The 19,802-nt window shown below is 45.7% G+C and overlaps 1 protein-coding gene across 15 annotated transcripts in view; it reads left to right on the forward strand.

Moving 5' to 3' along the window:
• LOC138947648 (CLIP-associating protein 1-like) overlaps positions 1-19,802 on the forward strand; it is a 239,753-nt gene that overhangs the window by 205,605 nt on the left and 14,346 nt on the right. For all 15 annotated transcript variants that reach the window (XM_070319156.1, XM_070319159.1, XM_070319157.1 and 12 more), the window contains 8 exons: positions 326-469; positions 7,927-8,013; positions 9,593-9,717; positions 10,167-10,428; positions 11,226-11,280; positions 14,082-14,145; positions 14,676-14,808; positions 15,445-15,573. In XM_070319156.1, coding sequence (XP_070175257.1) covers positions 326-469; positions 7,927-8,013; positions 9,593-9,717; positions 10,167-10,428; positions 11,226-11,280; positions 14,082-14,145; positions 14,676-14,808; positions 15,445-15,573 — 999 coding nt within the window. The remainder of the gene's footprint in view (positions 1-325; positions 470-7,926; positions 8,014-9,592; positions 9,718-10,166; positions 10,429-11,225; positions 11,281-14,081; positions 14,146-14,675; positions 14,809-15,444; positions 15,574-19,802) is intronic.

Below are 19,802 nucleotides of genomic sequence, written 5' to 3' on the forward strand. Positions count from 1 at the left end.
ACATAAAGAGAAACTCCATCACAATATTTTTTACATAAAAGAAACAAAGGACAGAAAAAAACCTGTTTCATTACACAAATAGACTGAGGAGTTAGATAAACGCACAAAGCTATTTTGTTGACGTTAACTTAATTCATGTTTTGCGCAAACTGAAGTTTGAATTGTTCGGAAGGGAAAATTATACATGATTGTACTAATTACTTTATTACCCTTTCAGAAGGGAACTATGTACATTTGTTGCACTATTCTCACAATAACTTTGAGATGCCAAAGAACTTGTTTCACAATTGAGAGAAAGTAATGATACATTGACCCTGTGCTGCAGGTGAAGATTTCCATGCTGAACTACCTGCACTCCCTCATCAACATAATGGAACCTTCCGACTTTGTCAACACCATGGATACCAGACTGGCAGTCTCCAGAATTATCAACTGGACAATGGAGCCACGAAATGTTGATGTCAGAAAGGTAGGTTTATGTTGGTGCTTGTGTGTAGACCATCCTGAACTCAGGTCAAAATGAGTTACTTCCCTTCGGGTCTCATTAATCCCTGACAGGATGTCTTTGTTTTCCTTCTCTGGAGAGAGAATCGAATTATTTTTTACATATTTAGAGCTTTTCGTAATGTGTTATTGATATAAGCAGATTCGCGATCGTCCATAATGATTTTTCATGGTGTTGTGTAATTTTTAAATTACAAAGGAATTGTTATGTAAGACAATTTCAAGCGAGCTATCTTTCGCGGATGTATTTACTGTGCAAACAACTCTAAATATGGCAGAAGTGTCATGGGATAATCAACTTTGTCACGTGATCATAACAAAATGGCTACAGAGCGGACGATCATTTTTCCATAACCAGTTGGGAGTGATGCAACAATATCACGGTCTCCTTCCCACAGCAGTCTCAAAATTTCGACTTGTTTTGACCTCAGAACGATGTCTTTATCATCACTGTGAAGAACAGAACGGCGATCACTGTCGAAGTCGGCCATTCTACAATCACGTTCGTCTTTCGTCTTTCATCAGAAACATTAGCGAAAAACATATGGGAGATAACTCTGTATTCTTGTTTTGATAGATTTCGGCTTTTAGCTCCGATTCTTTTCCTTTAATCCGCATAGCAATTATGCATCCTGTCAGAGAGACATGAGCGATAGCGTGGACCGATGATTATCAGAATGGTGTGTAGACAAGACTGTTAGAGAGAAAGAGAGAGAGACGTGTGTGTGTCTGTCTGTCTCAGTGTGTCTCTTCACTGTGTGAGTGTCTAGGGTGCCTGTGTCTATAAATGGCAATTTAATATCATATTCTTACTCCGAATCACATTAGCATTGAGTCACCTGAGATGCTTATCACTGAAAAACGCTTACCCGGCTAAAGAATTTAAAGGGAAGCAACCCCATCACCAAAACGAAAGTGAAAGTAGCTTTGGTAATGGGCCAGTACACCGGGAGTTACCTCCCATACGGGTGTATGCCACGTCACTTCCTCTAGGAACACGTGCCTATTATCATACGTCTTTTTCACCTCGGAGAGGACGGTTCACTTTTTGACGCTCTGTGGCTGACCTTGTGTGTTTGAGTGACACCCGCCGGCCACGTTACCCAGCTTGTCTGCTCGCCTTGCCTACAGTTTGGTGAGCTCGTTCCCGTTTGTTGTTGGTTGTTTGCGCTGTTTCGTTACTGTACGTTGTCCGTTTTTTACGGACTTGTGTGTCAGTGACTTGCGTGTTTCGCCATTTTGTTGTGTGAGTTAGTTAGCTAACTCGTGTGACTTTGCTAGTAGCTCTGCGTGCCCTCTTTCTGTTTGGGCAAGTGTAGCTTTAGTATTTTGTTGACGCGTAAGCGTGTGTGTTTACTGTCTTTTCAGTCGTTTTGACTTACGTTTCAGTAAATCTTTTTGGCTTTGCCACGTGTTGTTGACGTTTGTGTCAGTGTCTTGCGTGTCGCCATTTTGTTGTGTGAGTTAGTTTTCTAGCTCGTGTGACTTTGTTTGTAGCTCTCCGTGCCTCTGCTTGTGGGGCAAGTTTAGCTATAGTATTTTGTTAACGCATTAGTGCGTGTGTTTACTGAATTTTCCAGTCGTTTAGACTTATGTTTCAGTAAATTTTTTCGCGTTGCCACGTGTTGTTGTCAACATGTCTGATTCAGACAAGCGCCGTGGCAAGTCGGACCCCAAGGGGAAAATTAAGGCTAAGTCTTCCTCTTCCAAAGCAACTTTACTTGTTACAGACCAAGAGCGTAACACTTTGTTGGCTGTACCAATTTCGGCGCCTAGCGCTGTTACTACTTCTGCTTCTTTTGCGGCGCCTAGCGCTACTGTTACTTCTGCACCTGTCTCTACATCGGAGACTTCGTCTTCTTTGTTAGCACCTGGACAAGGTGCGTTGGTTTCCTCTCTGTTAAAGTCACTGGTTCCAGAGATCCGCAGCTTGGTGCAGGCAGAATTTCAGCGTTCCGTCGCCAGCAGTTCGGCGTTTCCGGCATCTGGCAGTGACGTCCGGGCATTGGCTTCCGTGTCTTTGTCCTCCACTTCCGGCTTGGAGCAGCGTCCTCCCTCTTCAGCGTCGGTTGGTAAGCAGAGCTGGTCCGATAGCCCTCGTGAGGCGCCTGGACGTTCTCCTTCGGGGGACAGCTCTTTCGCATCGGGTCACGACCGATACCTTGCTGATCTTTCATTTCCGGCGATAACCTACGAGGCCCCGGACTTGTTCGAACAGCGGCGGCAGTCGGTTTCGACTGCCGCATTTCCGGCACTTGCCGGAAGTGATGATCCGTCCGCTCCGGCACGCTACGGCGGTCGCGGCAGGATGGAGTATTCACTGACTTCCGGTCCTTCCGGATCGCGAAGTCAACCAGTGCAGTCTTCACTTCCGCATTTTGCGGTTCCGTTGACTACACTTCCGGTTTCGGCCGGAAACGCTTCTTCCTCTTCTGGTGGTTCCTTCCGGATACCAGATAGTGGATTACAGCGTGCGCCTTCCGGCTTTCAAGCGCCTAGGCTTGAGCAGGCATCACTCCACTCAGTCGGGGGAGTGACGTCAGCTCATCCAGCTCCGGTTTTTGCGGATGGTCGTCCTGCTTACCCTTTACCTTCACAGGATTTTGGGCGGCAGGATGACGTTAGTGCTCAGGCTTTTCCGGTTTCCGGTTTGCCAGGGCATGCTTCTGCTTCCGGAACTGGTGACTTCGGTCATGGTTCCACGTGTGACTATTCTGATGCTCCATCAGTGGTCAGCGAGGAGTCGCGGGGCGTGTTTCCGTCGAAGCTCAAGTCTGTTCTTGACGTCGCGGCGGAAGTAACGTCTCGTTATTTTCCTGAAGGGGTGGTGGCTGCGGACTCTTCCGCATCATTCGTTCCTTCTGCCATGGCGGACTTCCGGCCGGCACAGGAGGATGTTTCTTCCTTCCGGTTCGCCGAGTCTCCGTCAGTGGCTTACCAACTTTCGCATTCACTGGTTCGTCCAGCACATGCGGGGAGTGGTATTCGGCCAGTGCCTGTTCCGTTACTGCTTCCTTTTGGTCCAGTTCCGGAATCAGCGCAGCAGTGGGTGGCTTCAGCTGCCCAAGCCTCTTCCTTCGTGCCTACGGTCAATAGGAAGCTTGGCATGCCCAATCAGAGCCAGAATTGGCTGGCGTCTTTTGCACTCCCTAGGGCTACCCTTCCGGTTTCCCGGGAATTGCTGCCTCTTCTGACTAAACCGATCAAGCGTGATTCGGTTTTGCCGGTTTCCGAGGCTTCCCTCCTCTCTGCTGAGGAGGTTGGACGTCGGCAGATCGAACTGTCCTCCATTGCGGAGACTCTCGTTCGGGCTCTGTCTCGGGCATTGACCGATTCGCTAGTTCCTTTCACTCTCAGTGAAGAACAGAATGCGGACGATGTCTCTGCGCTTTTGGCCGCATTGGCCAAGGTCAATGAGGAACAATTGCGTCTTTCCTCCCTGCAGTACACCCAAGCGGTACTCTGCAGGAGGGATCTCTTCCTCTCGCAGTCCCAATTCACGGAACTGGCTACTAGGGAGACCTTGAGAGTCTCCCCGGTCTCAGAGGAGTCTCTCTTCTGTCCGCTGGCACTGGATGCCAGACAGAAGGAGATTCAGTCAAACAAGGACAGTCAGTTCCTTGACTACACTCTGAAGGGGGTGAAACAGTCTCAGCCTTCTAAACAGAAGCAGGCTCAGACATCGTCTAACCCCAAGCCAGCTCAGAAGCGGCAGGCTCCGCCGGCCGCTCGTGGTGGGAAGAAGAGGACGGCATCGGGGAGGGGGCGTGGCGGCTCTGGAAGTAAGCCACACCCCCAATGAAGCGCTCCCGATCTCACCTCCCTCCCGCCCTCCACCTTGGTGATGGCGGGAGGCCCCTCCCGGGCACTTTCTCGTTGGATGTCGGTAGTAGACAGCCAATGGATTGTGGGAGTGGTGAGATCGGGCTTCCGCCTGCTCTGGCGGGAGGAAAAGGCGCCTCTTACCCGAGTGCCTCCGCGGTTCAAGCCCCCCTTCTCGCAGGAAGCACGTTCCGTCTTGCAGTCGGAAATTGCCTCCCTGGAGCAGAAGGGCGCGGTGGAGAGAGTTCGGGTCCACAGCTCCCTGGGATTTTACGGGCGTCTGTTCGCTGTTCCCAAAGCATCAGGAGGATGGCGTCCCGTGTTGGATTTATCTCTCCTCAATACTTTCTTGAGGGAGATAAAATTCAAGATGGAGACGCCAGCCTCTGTCCGAGACTCTCTCCGCCCAGGAGACTGGGTGACCTCGATCGATCTCACGGACGCATACTTTCATATTCTTATGCATCCGGCCGACCGGAAATGGCTTCGTTTCCGGTGGGGAGATCAGATCTACCAGTTTCGCGCACTCCCTTTCGGGCTGTCTCTCGCACCATGGATTTTCACCATGGTGGTGAGACAGGTCTGTGCACTGGTGAGGTCCCAGGGTATCCGTCTGCGGGCTTATCTGGACGACTGGCTCATCATGAACCAGTCCCAGAGCGGCTGTTCGCAGGATACCCTGACGGTTCTTCGAGAATCCAACTCGTTGGGATTCTCGATCAACCGGGTAAAGTCGGAGCTGACCCCGTCACAGACATTCACTTATCTGGGGATGTCTTTCGACACGGTCGCTTGGACTGTCCAGCCTTCTCAGAGAAGGGTGGACAAGCTCCAAGCCCAGATTCGCTCCACTTTACCTCTCCTGATGGCTTCCATCCGCTCGCTCGCCTCCATCTTGGGGCAGATGGAGTCTATGGCTCTTCTGGTTTCACTGGGCCGGGTCCACAAACGTCCGCTTCAGTTCGCGCTGAAGCCGTTTGTGGACTCTCCTCTGGTGGACTGGGACGCCCTCATCCCTTTGCAGGGATGGTTCCAGTCTGCGACCCTTCCGTGGTTGGACACGGAGTGGGTCTGCAGAGGTGTTCCGATCGTCGTGCCCCTCCCCGACCTGGACCTCTTTACAGATGCGTCCAGGGAGGGTTGGGGGGCACATACAGATCTTCAGACTACTTCCGGTCTGTGGACGACGGAGCAGTCCTTGTGGCACATCAACTTGCTGGAGCTAGAGGCAGTTGCTCTAGCTCTGGCCAAGTTTCTGCCCTCCCTGTACGCCAAACATGTTCGTCTGTTTACAGACAACATGACAGTGGCGGCGTACATCAACAAGCAGGGAGGCTCGCGGTCCCCGTCTCTCTCGGAGAGGGCTTGCGAGATCCTGGTGTGGTGCTTTCAGCATCATATCACGATCTCGGCCAGGTACCTTCCAGGGAGGCTGAACACTTTGGCGGATGCGCTCAGTCGTTCCGGTACGGTGCTTCAGTCGGAGTGGACGATCACTCACGGGGCACTGCTTCGCCTTTGGGCCCAGGTCCAAAAGCCTCTGGTGGACCTTTTTGCCACAAGGTACTCAAAGAGGCTTCCGGTGTTCGTCTCGCCATTCCCGGACCCTCAGGCATGGCGAGTGAACGCTCTGGACTTTCCCTGGACGGGTCTGGAGGCGTACGCCTTTCCTCCCTTTCCGTTACTCAGCCGAGTAATCCGGAAAGCGGAGATGGAGGAGCCGGCCCTTCTTCTTCTGGTCGCTCCTCTGTGGCCGTCGCAGGTCTGGTTTCCAGATCTTCTTCGGCTCGCCCAAGGGCCCCCCATTCCTCTCGCACTCGTGCGAGGGGAACTAGTGCAGCCCCGAACAGGCATTCCACACGAGGAGCCCAGTCTTCTGAAGCTTCACGTGTGGAAGTTGTTCGGGACTCGCTGAAGCGCTCTGGGGCGTCGTCTTTGACTCTGGACTTGGTGGCTCGCTCGCATAGAGCGTCCACCTCTTCAGTTTATGCTTCCCACTGGAAGGCATGGACTGCCTGGTGTTCAGCTAGAGGGGTGAGTTCGGTGGCTCCGCGCTCTATTCAGGTCGCTAACCACCTCTCTTTCATGTCTTCGCAGGGCGCCTCAGTCTCCTCGTTGAGGGTCCGGCGCTCCGCTATCTCGGCGACTCTTAAGCAGATTGGTCGTTCTGTTCGAGTCGGGGGCGTTATAGCTGCAGTCATTAAAGGGGCTGCTCTTAAGGAAGCTAAAGCTCGTTTGCCCGCTCCCAAGTGGGACTTGTTTTTAATCCTGGAATTCCTTCGTTCTGCGGATTTTGAGCCTTTAAGCGAGGCCAGTCTGTTCAATGTCACTCGCAAAGCGCTGTTTCTCCTTTTGTTGGCTACGGCCCGACGGGGTAGCGAGGTCCACGCCCTGTCGGGTCAGCCTGGAGATATCTCCTTTGAGCCGGACGGTTCCGCATCTTTGCGTTTCCGGCCTGATTTCCTGGCCAAGAATCAGTCTCCGGGGCAGGCCTCTCCGCTGGTTAGAGTTAAGGCTCTGACCAGCGCGTTGGCCCCGGATGACCCCGATTCGGTCAATTGCCCTGTGAGGGCACTTCGTCTGTACTTAGCCCGGACTCAGCCGATTCGGTCTAGTTCTCAGAAGTTGTTGTTTATCTCTCTCCTTACTAGGCGCGAGAAAGATTTGTCGAAGGTAACGTTGGCCCGGTGGGTGTCCTCGCTCATCAAGCAGGCTTATGAGTGGAGTCGCACAAAGAGGGGGGGGGTTATGCCCTCCTTGCCACTTGACTCGGCCCGAGCCCATGAAACGAGGGCGTGGGCATCCTCTCTGGCAGTTCTGCGCTCCAGACGTCTAGAGGAGGTGCTGACAACTGCGTATTGGCGTTCCGAAGATGTTTTCATAAACTTTTATCTTCGGGACGTCACAGCTCTTCGACAGGATGGCTCCAGAGGCCTTCCAGCGCTCATAGCAGCAGGCCAGTTCCTGTCCAGAACTTGATGGTGAGTTTTGATTCATTTCTAGCCCACCGCCTTGTTGATGTTATCTGCTAATGTGATTCGGAGTAAGAATATGATATTAAATGGAAAATTTCCTAAATAAATTATCATTTAATTAATATACTTACCCGAATCACATACTGTATTCCCTCCCACCTGCCCCGCTTATGGTTTTAAGATTTTTTAAAGCCGTATGATAATAGGCACGTGTTCCTAGAGGAAGTGACGTGGCATACACCCGTATGGGAGGTAACTCCCGGTGTACTGGCCCATTACCAAAGCTACTTTCACTTTCGTTTTGGTGATGGGGTTGCTTCCCTTTAAATTCTTTAGCCGGGTAAGCGTTTTTCAGTGATAAGCATCTCAGGTGACTCAATGCTAATGTGATTCGGGTAAGTATATTAATTAAATGATAATTTATTTAGGAAATTTTCCATCTTTGTCTGTCAAAATGTTCTCACAAATGTATGTGTTTTGTTATGTGGAACGTATATATATATAAGTGTTATGGAAGTTGGTTAAATAATTAACTGTCGTTCAAACTTGATGTCTCTGCTTTTGATGATGATAATAATGACAATGGTGATGATAATGAATTTACAGATAGTTGCTGATGTTTCAGAGTGCCCAGCTGGTGTTGATAGCATTGTTCAACCTTAATCCCCCTGAGTTCTCCCTCATGTTGGCTGCACTTCCAAAAGCATTCCAGGTAAGGTGTATGCAGGCAGGTAGATGTAAGTGTGTGTGGTGGGGAATCCGGAGTGTTGATTTAAAACAGGACAAGAAAGCAGATGAAGAGATTTCTCAAGTTTTCTAGATGTTAAGATTTTAAGATGAGTAGAGACAATTGATGGTGACATGCAACATGAGAAACAAAAAGTTACACCTGGTAGGAAAAAGAAATATGCACAATGAAAACAGTGGAGGCTTGGTTTTCCCTTCTTATTCCAGGGAGTGGAGGCTTGGTTTTCCCTTCTTATTCCAGGGAGTGGAGGGGTTGGTAGGAACGAGTGGAGGCTTGGTTTTCCCTTCTTATTCCAGGGAGTGGAGGGGTTGGTAGGAATGAGTGGAGGCTTGGTTTTCCCTTCTTATTCCAGGGAGTGGAGGCTTGGTTTTCCCTTCTTATTCCAGGGAGTGGAGGGGTTGGTAGGAATGAGTGGAGGCTTGGTTTTCCCTTCTTATTCAAGGGAGTGGAGGGGTTGGTAGGAACGAGTGGAGGCTTGGTTTTCCCTTCTTATTCCAGGGAGTGGAGGCTTGGTTTTCCCTTCTTATTCCAGGGAGTGGAGGGGTTGGTAGGAATGAGTGGAGGCTTGGTTTTCCCTTCTTATTCCAGGGAGTGGAGGGGTTGGTAGGAATGAGTGGAGGCTTGGTTTTCCCTTCTTATTCAAGGGAGTGGAGGGGTTGGTAGGAACGAGTGGAGGCTTGGTTTTCCCTTCTTATTCCAGGGAGTGGAGGCTTGGTTTTCCCTTCTTATTCCAGGGAGTGGAGGGGTTGGTAGGAATGAGTGGAGGCTTGGTTTTCCCTTCTTATTCAAGGGAGTGGAGGGGTTGGTAGGAACGAGTGGAGGCTTGGTTTTCCCTTCTTATTCCAGGGAGTGGAGGGGTTGGTAGGAACGAGTGGAGGCTTGGTTTTCCCTTCTTATTCCAGGGAGTGGAGGGGTTGGTAGGAATGAGTGGAGGCTTGGTTTTCCCTTCTTATTCAAGGGAGTGGAGGGGTTGGTAGGAATGAGTGGAGGCTTGGTTTTCCCTTCTTATTCAAGGGAGTGGAGGGGTTGGTAGGAATGAGTGGAGGCTTGGTTTTCCCTTCTTATTCCAGGGAGTGGAGGGGTTGGTAGGAAATGAGTGGAGGCTTGGTTTTCCCTTCTTATTCAAGGGAGTGGAGGGGTTGGTAGGAATGAGTGGAGGCTTGGTTTTCCCTTCTTATTCAAGGGAGTGGAGGGGTTGGTAGGAATGAGTGGAGGCTTGGTTTTCCCTTCTTATTCAAGGGAGTGGAGGGGTTGGTAGGAATGAGTGGAGGCTTGGTTTTCCCTTCTTATTCAAGGGAGTGGAGGGGTTGGTAGGAATGAGTGAGACGGTAGAAATATACATGCATGTGTACATACGGACAGGAGATACAGCTAGGTGACAAATTTGGAGGAATAGGATTGTGAGAGACAGTTTATGCAACCTCCATCTACCATTGCTTCAGTCTGTCTTTGCCTATCTTTTGTCTTATTTCCCTCTGCTTGAGAGAAAGACTGGTGAGAGGCAAGGAAAGCAAAGTGACACTGACGTTTTTTTGTGTGTCAGGACGGGGCCACCAAGATTTTGCACAGTCACATGCGTACAGCCAGCGAAACAACGTCGGATGTCCTCTCCCCTCGCAATGCTACCTCCCCCACCGCCGGCCAGCAGCGCAGTCGTCCCCCTTCCAGGTCAGCTTTCTCCTCTTCGTAGAAGCCTTTCCACTGAAACTATACATTTTGACAATTTTGAATTGTGGTATTTGCTTACCTACTTAGTGCAAACAGACATTGTGGATATAAGTTTTCTTAAAATGATTTAGCAGAAAAGATGAAAGAACACAGGTGATATATTTGATTGTACTTCTTAGATACAGAAATCATTGCTCACATGCCCTTGTTTTGTAGGTTTGGAATGCCGGCCCACACCATGTGAACATTGTGGCAGTGGTCATATACAACAAAAAGAGGACGACAACAAAAAAAAGCCTTCTAGTATTGTGTTTTGTGCTTGCTGTCATAGGTTCTTCTTCTGTTGCCACACACAAACACCCTGAACACCCCCAAAAAGGAGAAGAAGACAAACAGAGCATGGAATCTAGAGCTGTGTCAAAACATGACATGTTATGTGGTTTGTGCAGACAAAGCCAGGGCCAGCCGGAAGATTTTGAGACAGAGAACATGAACCCTCAGGACATCTACAACTCCATCAAGAAGACGTCGGCGGACATCCAGAACCTGAGCCTGGGAACCAAGCTGGACGGCTACGATGACATCAAGAAGAAGCGTGAGTTTGCCTCGCAGGACAGCGGCATCCAGGAGATCCGCAACGACAGCCCCGACGGTGTGGAGTCACGGCGAGGCAACCTCCATGCTTACAATGCTCACCACTACCAAGATGAGGTCAGTCATGGAACTGTCTTGTCTGTGTGTTGGTAGGGAGAGGGAAGGGCTGTGCTTTGAGGGTTGGGGGGTACTTTTTAAGTGTTGCCTGTATCTCACTCTCAGGAAATGCTGTGCGATTATTGGTGGAAGGAGACGACGTAAATGCGACTGTGTGAAAGCCGATTTTCAGGAATTCGGTGCTTGTTTCTCAGTTACATGAATGAGATACTTATTTGCAGTGGTTTTGGCTGCCTTGTGGGAGTAGGGGAAAAAAAATTGGATTTTTCCAATGCTGATATTGCAAGACATGTCAGGAATGTCTTCTTTTTGGCTCACGTAAGTGTAGCCTATGCGATCGTAACTTTGTCTGTCTGTGCGTGTGTGTGTGTGTTTGTTTGTGCGTGTGTATGTCTGTGGTAGAAACTTTAACATTTCGTCATTTGAAGACGTCACATTATGACGTAAGAGGGTTAGACGTCACGCGAAGGAATTACTGAAAGTCTCGGTCATTGTTATTTTGAGCGGGCCGAGACTAGTTGGCAGTCGTGTCCCTGTAAGTAGGCTACATGCAGACAGACAGATCTAGATCTAGTGTCTCGCTTTCTTGCACAGTGTCACCTATGCTTACTGTGTGTGTGTGTGTGTATGTGTGACGGAGTGATTGAGTTTGTGTTACTGTTTGTCGATTTCTTACGTGAGCCTTGAAGGCTTCGCCTCTTCTTTTTTATAAAATGTGTGCGTATATAAGTTATCATAACTCTACTGGGTTCCCCAAGCAACGGACATTCTCTGAATGTGTTCTATGTTCATTTCAGCAAAGCACAGTAAATGGTTACAACAAAATGGCCCTTACAGAAGACAGCGATACAGGTTGGTGAAAACTCGCTCACTCTCTCTTTATTCCTGTGTGTGTATTTGTGAGAGAAAGACCGAGAGGGGATTGGCTGTTCCTTTATTGTTGAATCATCTAAATTTTTAATTCTGAAGACTTTTTAAAGTACATGGGACTTCCACTAAATCGAAGTCAACTAAATCGCGAATTCGGCTACATCGCAAAGACCTCTTGGACCCCGGAAAAAAATGGGACCGACCTTTTTAAAAAAATGTTTTAACATATTCAGTCAAGTAAAGCCCAAAAATAGTCAAGATTTCGCCTCAGGCAAATTTGTTCTTTTCAAAACTATCCTATCTCTCTGATAAATCGTCATTTCATCTCATCAGTCTCTCTCTCTCTCTGTCTCAGTAGTGTTCCAAACGATGTGTGTGTTGTGTACATTACGGTTTGGTTTGTGTGTGTGTGTGTTCGGAAGGTGAGAGGAAAGTGTACGTATTTCAGTGCATTTTATTGACTGTATGGTTAATCACAATTTAGCGTTCTTGTTTACTTGTCTATTGTCCGGGTTGCAATTCGTTGCAAGAACGTTTACTCGCTAGGGCTTGTACTTCACATTTCAAACTTCACACGCATACACACACCCACCCCACGCCCACCTCACCTGTTGTTCCAAAACTAAGAGGATGTAAGGTCAATTGTTCTAAAACGGAGACCGAGGCCTACGACCCCTGTAATGTGCATGTGCACCACTCAAGGACGTTCATGCCATGATCGGTATTGCCACTATTTGTCCACTTGGCCACGTGCCAATCAAAGTCAATTGTATGACCAGTCGGTATGGCCAGTCAGGCATGCAATTTAACACTCGAGCCAAGCATAATTGCGATTGTGCGTGCAGCAGTGAGTCGCTATACGCTTACGTTTGTCTGTGGCTTATTACCACGTAAGTTTGTGACGAAAAAAGAAGCACGAGTGTGAGAAAAAAGAAAAGAAATCGTCATCTGATAATAAAGAAAAACGTCTCATCACAAGTTAATCTCTTGAGAACATTGTTTCCAACAGAAATGTCACATCTGAACTCTTGCGACACACACACACACACACACACACACACACACACACACACACACACACACACACACACACACACACAACACACACACACACACACACACACACACACACACACACACACACACACACACACACACACACACACAAATTAATGATTAAAAATTAAAAATTAAAACCAGATTAATACAAATGAACAATTAGATTTATCCACATTTTTTAAAGAATGCATGACTTGAAAAAGTTCATTCAAAATTCTGTAAACAAATTCTTGGGGTACATAAGAAAACTATGGTAGTGCCAGTACTAGGAGAATTAGGAAGATTCCCAGTTAGCATTAACATAATATGGTTACACATATTGGATCTTCCAAAAACATCTCATCTGAACAAAGTATATAATCTTATGTACACCAAAGGCAGTGAAACATATCCATGGATATCATTTGTAAAACAATTATTAGAAGTCATTGGATTAGATCATGTGTGGAAAAATCAGTCTACTTTTAATGTGAAAAGGTTAAAATATGTTATATGTCAAAAATTAGAACTCCAATATATACAATTCTGGAAAGGTCAAATAAAAAGTTAACCAAAGTTAAATTTTTATCAAAGAATAGTAACAAATAAACAGTCGTTGTGTAAACTAAGAATAAGTGCCCACGACCTGAAAATTGAAACTGGTAGATACAGCAATACACCTAGGGAAAATAGATTATGTGAAACATGTGGAGTAATAGAAGATGAAATACATTTTCTAGATAACTGCATAGAAAACAACCAATTACGAAAATCTTTCATGAGTGAAATTAATCGACCTATATATTCATATGATGTACCAAGTCAACTTTTGCAAGTAGACAAAGTACAAACTAAATTGTGAGAATTTGTATATAATTGCTTCCAAAAAAAAAGAAACCATGTAATCATTTGGTTATTTATCTTCCCGTGTCTTATAAACACTACGTTTCATGACAATAAAGTTTATTCGTATTTGCACACACACACACACACACACACACACACACACACACACACACACACACACACACACACACACATATAAGCTTTTAGTGATCGATAGACAAGGGAAATAACTGTGTTTTTCTCTAACTCAGAAGAAAACGCAGTTGCTTCCCTTAAAACTGACTTCGGGCAAAACTGACTTCGGTCACACACTTTTTTTTTTGCCCTCCCCCACCCCTCTCTGCATCCCAAATCTTGTATATCGCGATCTCAAATCTTTGGACCCCAAAGACCGCGATATGGTGGAAGTCGACTGTCGTACTGTGTTATATATATGAAGTCTTATATCGCTACTCAAGGCACAGGGATCTATTTATGCCGTGTGAGATGGAATTTTTTGCACAATACATCATGCATTCACATCGACCAGCAGATCGCAGCCATTTTCGGCGCATATCCTACTTTTCACGGCCTATTATTCCAAGTCACACGGTTATTTTGGTGGACATTTTTTATCTATGCCTATACAATTTTGCCAGGAAAGACCCTTTTGTCAATCGTGGGATCTTTAACGTGCACACCCCAATGTAGTGTACACGAAGGGACCTCGGTTTTTCGTCTCATCCGAAAGACTAGCACTTGAACCCACCACCTAGGTTAGAAAAGGGGGGAGAAAATTGCTAACGCCCTGACCCAGGGTCGAACTCGCAACCTCTCGCTTCCGAGCGCAAGTGCGTTACCACTCGGCCACCCAGTCCCAGTTGTGTTATCGGTTTATATCTCTTTATCCATTGTTTCAGCATCCTATGACAAGGAAACTACAATACCAGACATACTGAGGGAGCTGTCAAATCACAATGAAAGGTACAGTTCACTTCTCTGTATCAGTTTTTGTTGTTTTTGTTTTTTATGTTGGTAATTTGTTGTTCTTTTAACTTGGAGCAAACATCCCAGGCTTGAAAACAAAGGAGATTGTGCTAAATTGTGCTTGATATTTTGACATGGCAACACAGTGGTACCTCCCTTAACGACTCCTCTATTTTACGGCTCCCTTAATATTACCACCTGTTTTTCTCTGACACCTCTGTATTACAACCAAATTTTGGTTACATTTTCAAAATTGTTTGACAGAGGTACCACTGTATGTGTCTATAGTGATTTCTATAACTGTTAGTTGGTTTTGTCTCAGCAAGTTTGTTGAGTATATGCTGTGTGAGTTTGTTGATAACTGTCTTTTGAGAAGAATCAGACAGATTGGTTGATTGGTCCTGCATGGCTGTCACCTCTAATTCCCTTTCATTCAGATGATTGCTTCCCTTTGTTAATGATTCTTGGGGGGGGGGGGGGGGGGGGGTTGTGATGACAAAGTGTGTAAAGAGTGAGTGTGTGTGCAGGGTGCGAGAGAGACGTCAGATGCTGGACACGCTGTTGAAGTGGGTGAGGAACAACGCCATCAGCAAGGAGCAGTGGGACGAGCACTTCAAGTCCATCCTCCTCATCCTCATTGAGACCTTTGGCGACACTGATGTGAGTGCCACCTTCACACACATACAGGCGTGTGCTGAGTGCCACCTTCACACACATACAGGCGTGTGCTGAGTGCCACCTTCACACACATACAGGCTGTGCTGAGTGCCACCTTCACACACATACAGGCTGTGCTGAGTGCCACCTTCACACACATACAGGCTGTGCTGAGTGCCACCTTCACACACATACAGGCTGTGCTGAGTCATGGATTGTTCTCTTCAACTGCACAGCTTATTACGCCACACCATGCTTTTCAGTCCTTGTTGAACGAGTCTTAGTGTGGCCTTTTCTGTTCAACTGCCCTGAGTGTGGTGACATTGTATCTAGCTCTGTTGTATGTTGCAATTTTCTTTGACAAGGAGCCATTTACAATGGTTACAAATAGACTCAGTGGTTGCCATTGCTTGGATGTTGTTGTGTTCTGTCCATATTGTTGGTCCGCATTCCAGATGATTGCAACATTCATCATCAGATAATTTGTCACTTTCTGTCCTTGCCTACACACACCATTTTCCTCTCCCTGTCCAAATCCCCATCTAAATAAAAAAAAAAAGTTGAAAGTAGGTGCATATTGTTGTAATTCTTCAATGACAGTTCAATGATTGTATTTTATCTCTCTCTTTCACTGTACAGAAAACGATGCGTATGGACGCCCTGATCGTGTTCCGCTCCATCCTGAAGCGCCAGGCTCCTCGCTTCAGAGACTACGCTGAGCTGACCATCCTCAAGATCTGTGAGGCACACAAAGACCCCTCTAAAGACGTAAGACCTTGCTGCTACTTTGACCTCTATCACATCTGCAGTTCAAGCACTGTGAAAGTAAACCGGCACGGTTGGCCTAGTGGTAAGGCGTCCGCCCCGTGATTGGGAGGTCGTGGGTTCGAACCGCGGCTGGGTCATACCTAAGACTTTAAAATTGGCAATCTAGTGGCTGCTCCGCCTGGCGTCTGGCATTATGGGGTTAGTGCTAGGACTGGTTGGTCCGGTGTCAGAATAATGTGACTGGGTGAGACATGAAGCCTGTGCTGCGACTTCTGTCTTGTGTGTGGCGCACGTTATATGTCAAAGCAGCACCGCCCTGATATGGCCCTTCGTGGTCGGCTGGGCGTTAAGCAAACAAACAAACAAACAAACAAACACTGTGAAAGTTGAAGTGATTTACTGGTAGATATGTCATTATTTGGTCATTGTCACCAAAGTCATAAAACAGTACCTGTCTGGAAAACCTGCTAAGTGTTCTTTTTCTTTTATTACTTCTTGTATGTTTTGTCATTGGAGAGAAGAAGAACAAGTCGCGTAAGGCGAAAATACAACATTTAGTCAAGCTCAGTCGAACTCACAGAATGAAACTGAACGCATTGCATTTTTTCCGCAAGACCGTACACTCGAAGCATCGTCTGTCCACCGCTCGTGGCAAAGGCAGTGAAATTAACAATCCAGAAAAGCGCGGTAGCGGTTGCGCTGAGGAGGATAGCACGCTTTTCTATATCTCTATTCTTTTTAACTCTCTGAACGTGTTTTTAATCCAAACATATCATATCTATATGTTTTTGGAATCAGGAACGGACAAGGAATAAGATGAAATTGTTTTTAAATCGATTTCGGAAATTTAATTTTAATCATAATTTTTATATTTTTAATTTTCAGAGCTTGTTTTTAATCCGAATATAACATATTTATATGTTTTTGGAATCAGAAAATGATGAAGAATACGATAAACGTAATTTTGGATCGTTTTATAAAAACAAATTTTTAATTACAATTTTCAGATTTTTAATGACCAAAGTCATTAATTAATTTTTAAGCCTCCAAGCTGAAATGCAATACCAAAGTCCGGCCTTCGTCGAAGACTGCTTGGCCAAAATTTCAATCAATTTTATTGAAAAATGAGGGTGTGACAGTGCCGCCTCAACTTTTACAAAATGCCGGATATGACGTCATCAAAGACATTTATCGAAAAAATGAAAAAAACGTCTGGGGATATCATACCCAGGAACTCTCATGAAAAATTTCATAAAAATTGGTCCAGTAGTTTACTCTGAATCGCTCTACACACACACACACAGACACACATACACGACGACCCTCGTTTCGATTCCCCCTCTTTGTTAAAACATTTAGTCAAAACTTGACTAAATGTAAAAAGTGACACTGTTTCTAGGAGGTATTCACTCATCATTATGTAAGAGAATTTAGTTTCTGGCTTTTTCTGTAATTATTCCATGAAATTTGTCAGAAAGGACAAGTAAGTAGTATGAGACAAATATAAATGATGGTGGCTTCTACTAAGGTCAGTGTATGTAGCACAATGTCTTGGTAAATGAAGCAATGCTTCACAGGTTTGGTTTACATATGTGTGGAAAGGAAGTCTTGCATTCTGTACATCATGCTTTGTTTTTATATCTAGCCTCTTACACATTTTCAAAAATGATCATGTTTCTGTGATGAACTGTAGTGCCATGTTTAGAAAGAATACTTGGTAAAATATTGTAGCATGTGTGTTCTTCTTACACTGTGACACTGTGCATATTCCTGTTTGAAAAGATAGTGTGCTTACGCTTTGCCCTTGCTTGTCGGTAGCTACATAGTCCTCCCACCTTGATCAGACTTCAATGCCCAAATCCTGCATGCCTTTCCCACTATAGTGGTATCCATGGGATGCACTGGTGTTTTAGTTGATAAACATGCACACTTGTAATTCCCAACCACCCACCAATAAGTCATTTTCTTTTTTTTTACAAAAAGCCTGTGTGATGAAGTCGAAGAAAACCTGATGCTTTCTTTCATGTAACTAGAAAAGCAAATGCTTGTTGAATGAGGTTTGCTGTTTTCTCTCCCCATGAAATAAAGGACATTTTGTTGTACTACCATGCAGCATCTCTGTAGGCATCAGCTGTACTTGGAGCTTGTGCTACTCAAAGCTTTGAGTTTTCTTTGTATGTGATGCCTGCTTTCCCCCCTATATTTTACTGCCTCACTTCATTTTTCCTGTGATTTGTAACTGATTGAATTCTTATCCCACCTTGGATGCACTCATCTCTAATGTTACGCCATCACAAGCCTCTTTGCTACCGCTAAATTAAGCATTGTGGGTGGTGTTCAGTGTCAGTAAAGCAGTAGAGTGGCTACTAAACTTTGCACAAAAATTATTGCACCCACTTTTGTACCAAATAAAACATTCATTTCATTCAAACGTAATAATTGCCTTTAAAGGCCTTCCACTTGGCTATCTGAAACACATTACAGATCAAAGATTTCTGTTATAGGTGTCACGTGACCACCGCCGAAGTAAGGGTACCCCCAAAATCGACATGACAAAAACGTCAGGTACCAATTAAAAAATCGACAAAAAATTCAAAATAGGTGCAACTTGGCAACTTTTACATACGAAGAGAAAGCCAAATCAACTATCTATCCAGAACAGGTTGTTTTGTTTTGCTATGTTGCATATCTCTTGTGTTATGTCATTTCTACTGATGCAGGCGTGGAACAAATGTGCAGTAGAAAACGATTTTTTGTGTCCTTTTTGAGGGGTACCATGACAAAAAGCGCCGTATTTCAGCAATGACTGAATGGATTGCTTCAAAACTTGCAGGATCTCAAGTCTACATACGCAATGTACCCTGGGTAAAATTGTGGATCATTATTGGCTTGTACTCAGATGTTATGCAATCATCCGGAAAATGTTTTTAAATCCGTCACATGTTTTTGAATGTACATCCCCAAAATTCATGACTTTGCATGCTTACAAAAAAATGATTGTTTCAAGAACTGCCAAACTTTCATTTAAGTATGACCACTGGCGGACATTTGCTAGCCATGTAAACACACGAGAAGACATGGAATGTTCAGGCTGTTTCCTATTGAGAGCAGTTATCTTGCTGAGTGCCTCTCAAAACATGCTGCGGTCACCGATGACTGGACATGGCTGTGGCACTACAATCATCACAAAAAAAAGCGATCGTGTTTACAGGACTAGCAAACGTAAACTAGTGATTCAGATTGTACTTAAATGAAACTTAAGTATTTGTACCATCCATTTGTCTGTATGCATGCAAAGTCATGAATTTTACTTCAAACCTATTACACATTTTAAAATATTTTCCAGAAGATGGCATATCATCTCAACAAATATCTGTAACGATGGGAAATTTTACCGGAAGTACATCTCAAAAGTAGACACGAGATCCTGAAAGTTTCGAAGCAATCCATTTTGTCATTGCTGAAATACAGTGTTTTTTGTCATGGTACCCCTCAAAATTGATGCAAAAACCTCTTGTTTTCTACTGCTCATGCGCTCCACACCTGCATCAGTAGAAATTACATAACACAAGAGATACGCAAGATAGCAAAACAAAACAACGCGGCCACCTGGTGGGTTAAGGGTGGACATTTTTACGATCTCCCAGGTCAACTTACGTGCAGACCTGCTAGTGCCTTATCCCCCTTCATGTGTACACGCAAGCACAAGACCAAGTGCACACGGAAAAGATCCTGTAATCCATGTCAGAGTTCGTATGGTTATAGAAACACGATAATACCAAGCATGCTTCACCCGAAAGCGGCGTATGGCTGCCTGAATGGCGGGGTAAAAACGGTCATACATGTAAAACCCACTCACAAAAACATGAGTGAATGTGGGAGTTTCAGCTCATGAACGAAGAAGACAGAAATCTTTGATCCGAAATGTGTGCCAGATAGCCAAGTGAAGGGCCTTTAATGGCATATAAAATTTGAATGTAATGACATGGGAATTCATGTTTTCGTTGGGGTACAAAGCTGGATGCAGAGTTTAGGTGGTTTTTTTACATAGACGAGGGTCGTGGTGTATGTGTGTGTGTGTGTGTGTGTGTGTGTGTGTGTAGAGCGATTCAGAGAAAACTACTGGACCAATCTTCATGACATGTCACATGAGAGTTCGTGGGTATAATATCCCCAGACGTTTTTTTCATTTTTGGCTCACGTAAGTGTAGCCTATGCGATGGTAAACT

This window comes from Littorina saxatilis, linkage group LG14 (assembly GCF_037325665.1).
Source record: "Littorina saxatilis isolate snail1 linkage group LG14, US_GU_Lsax_2.0, whole genome shotgun sequence".
NCBI classification, from domain to species: domain Eukaryota; kingdom Metazoa; phylum Mollusca; class Gastropoda; order Littorinimorpha; family Littorinidae; genus Littorina; species Littorina saxatilis.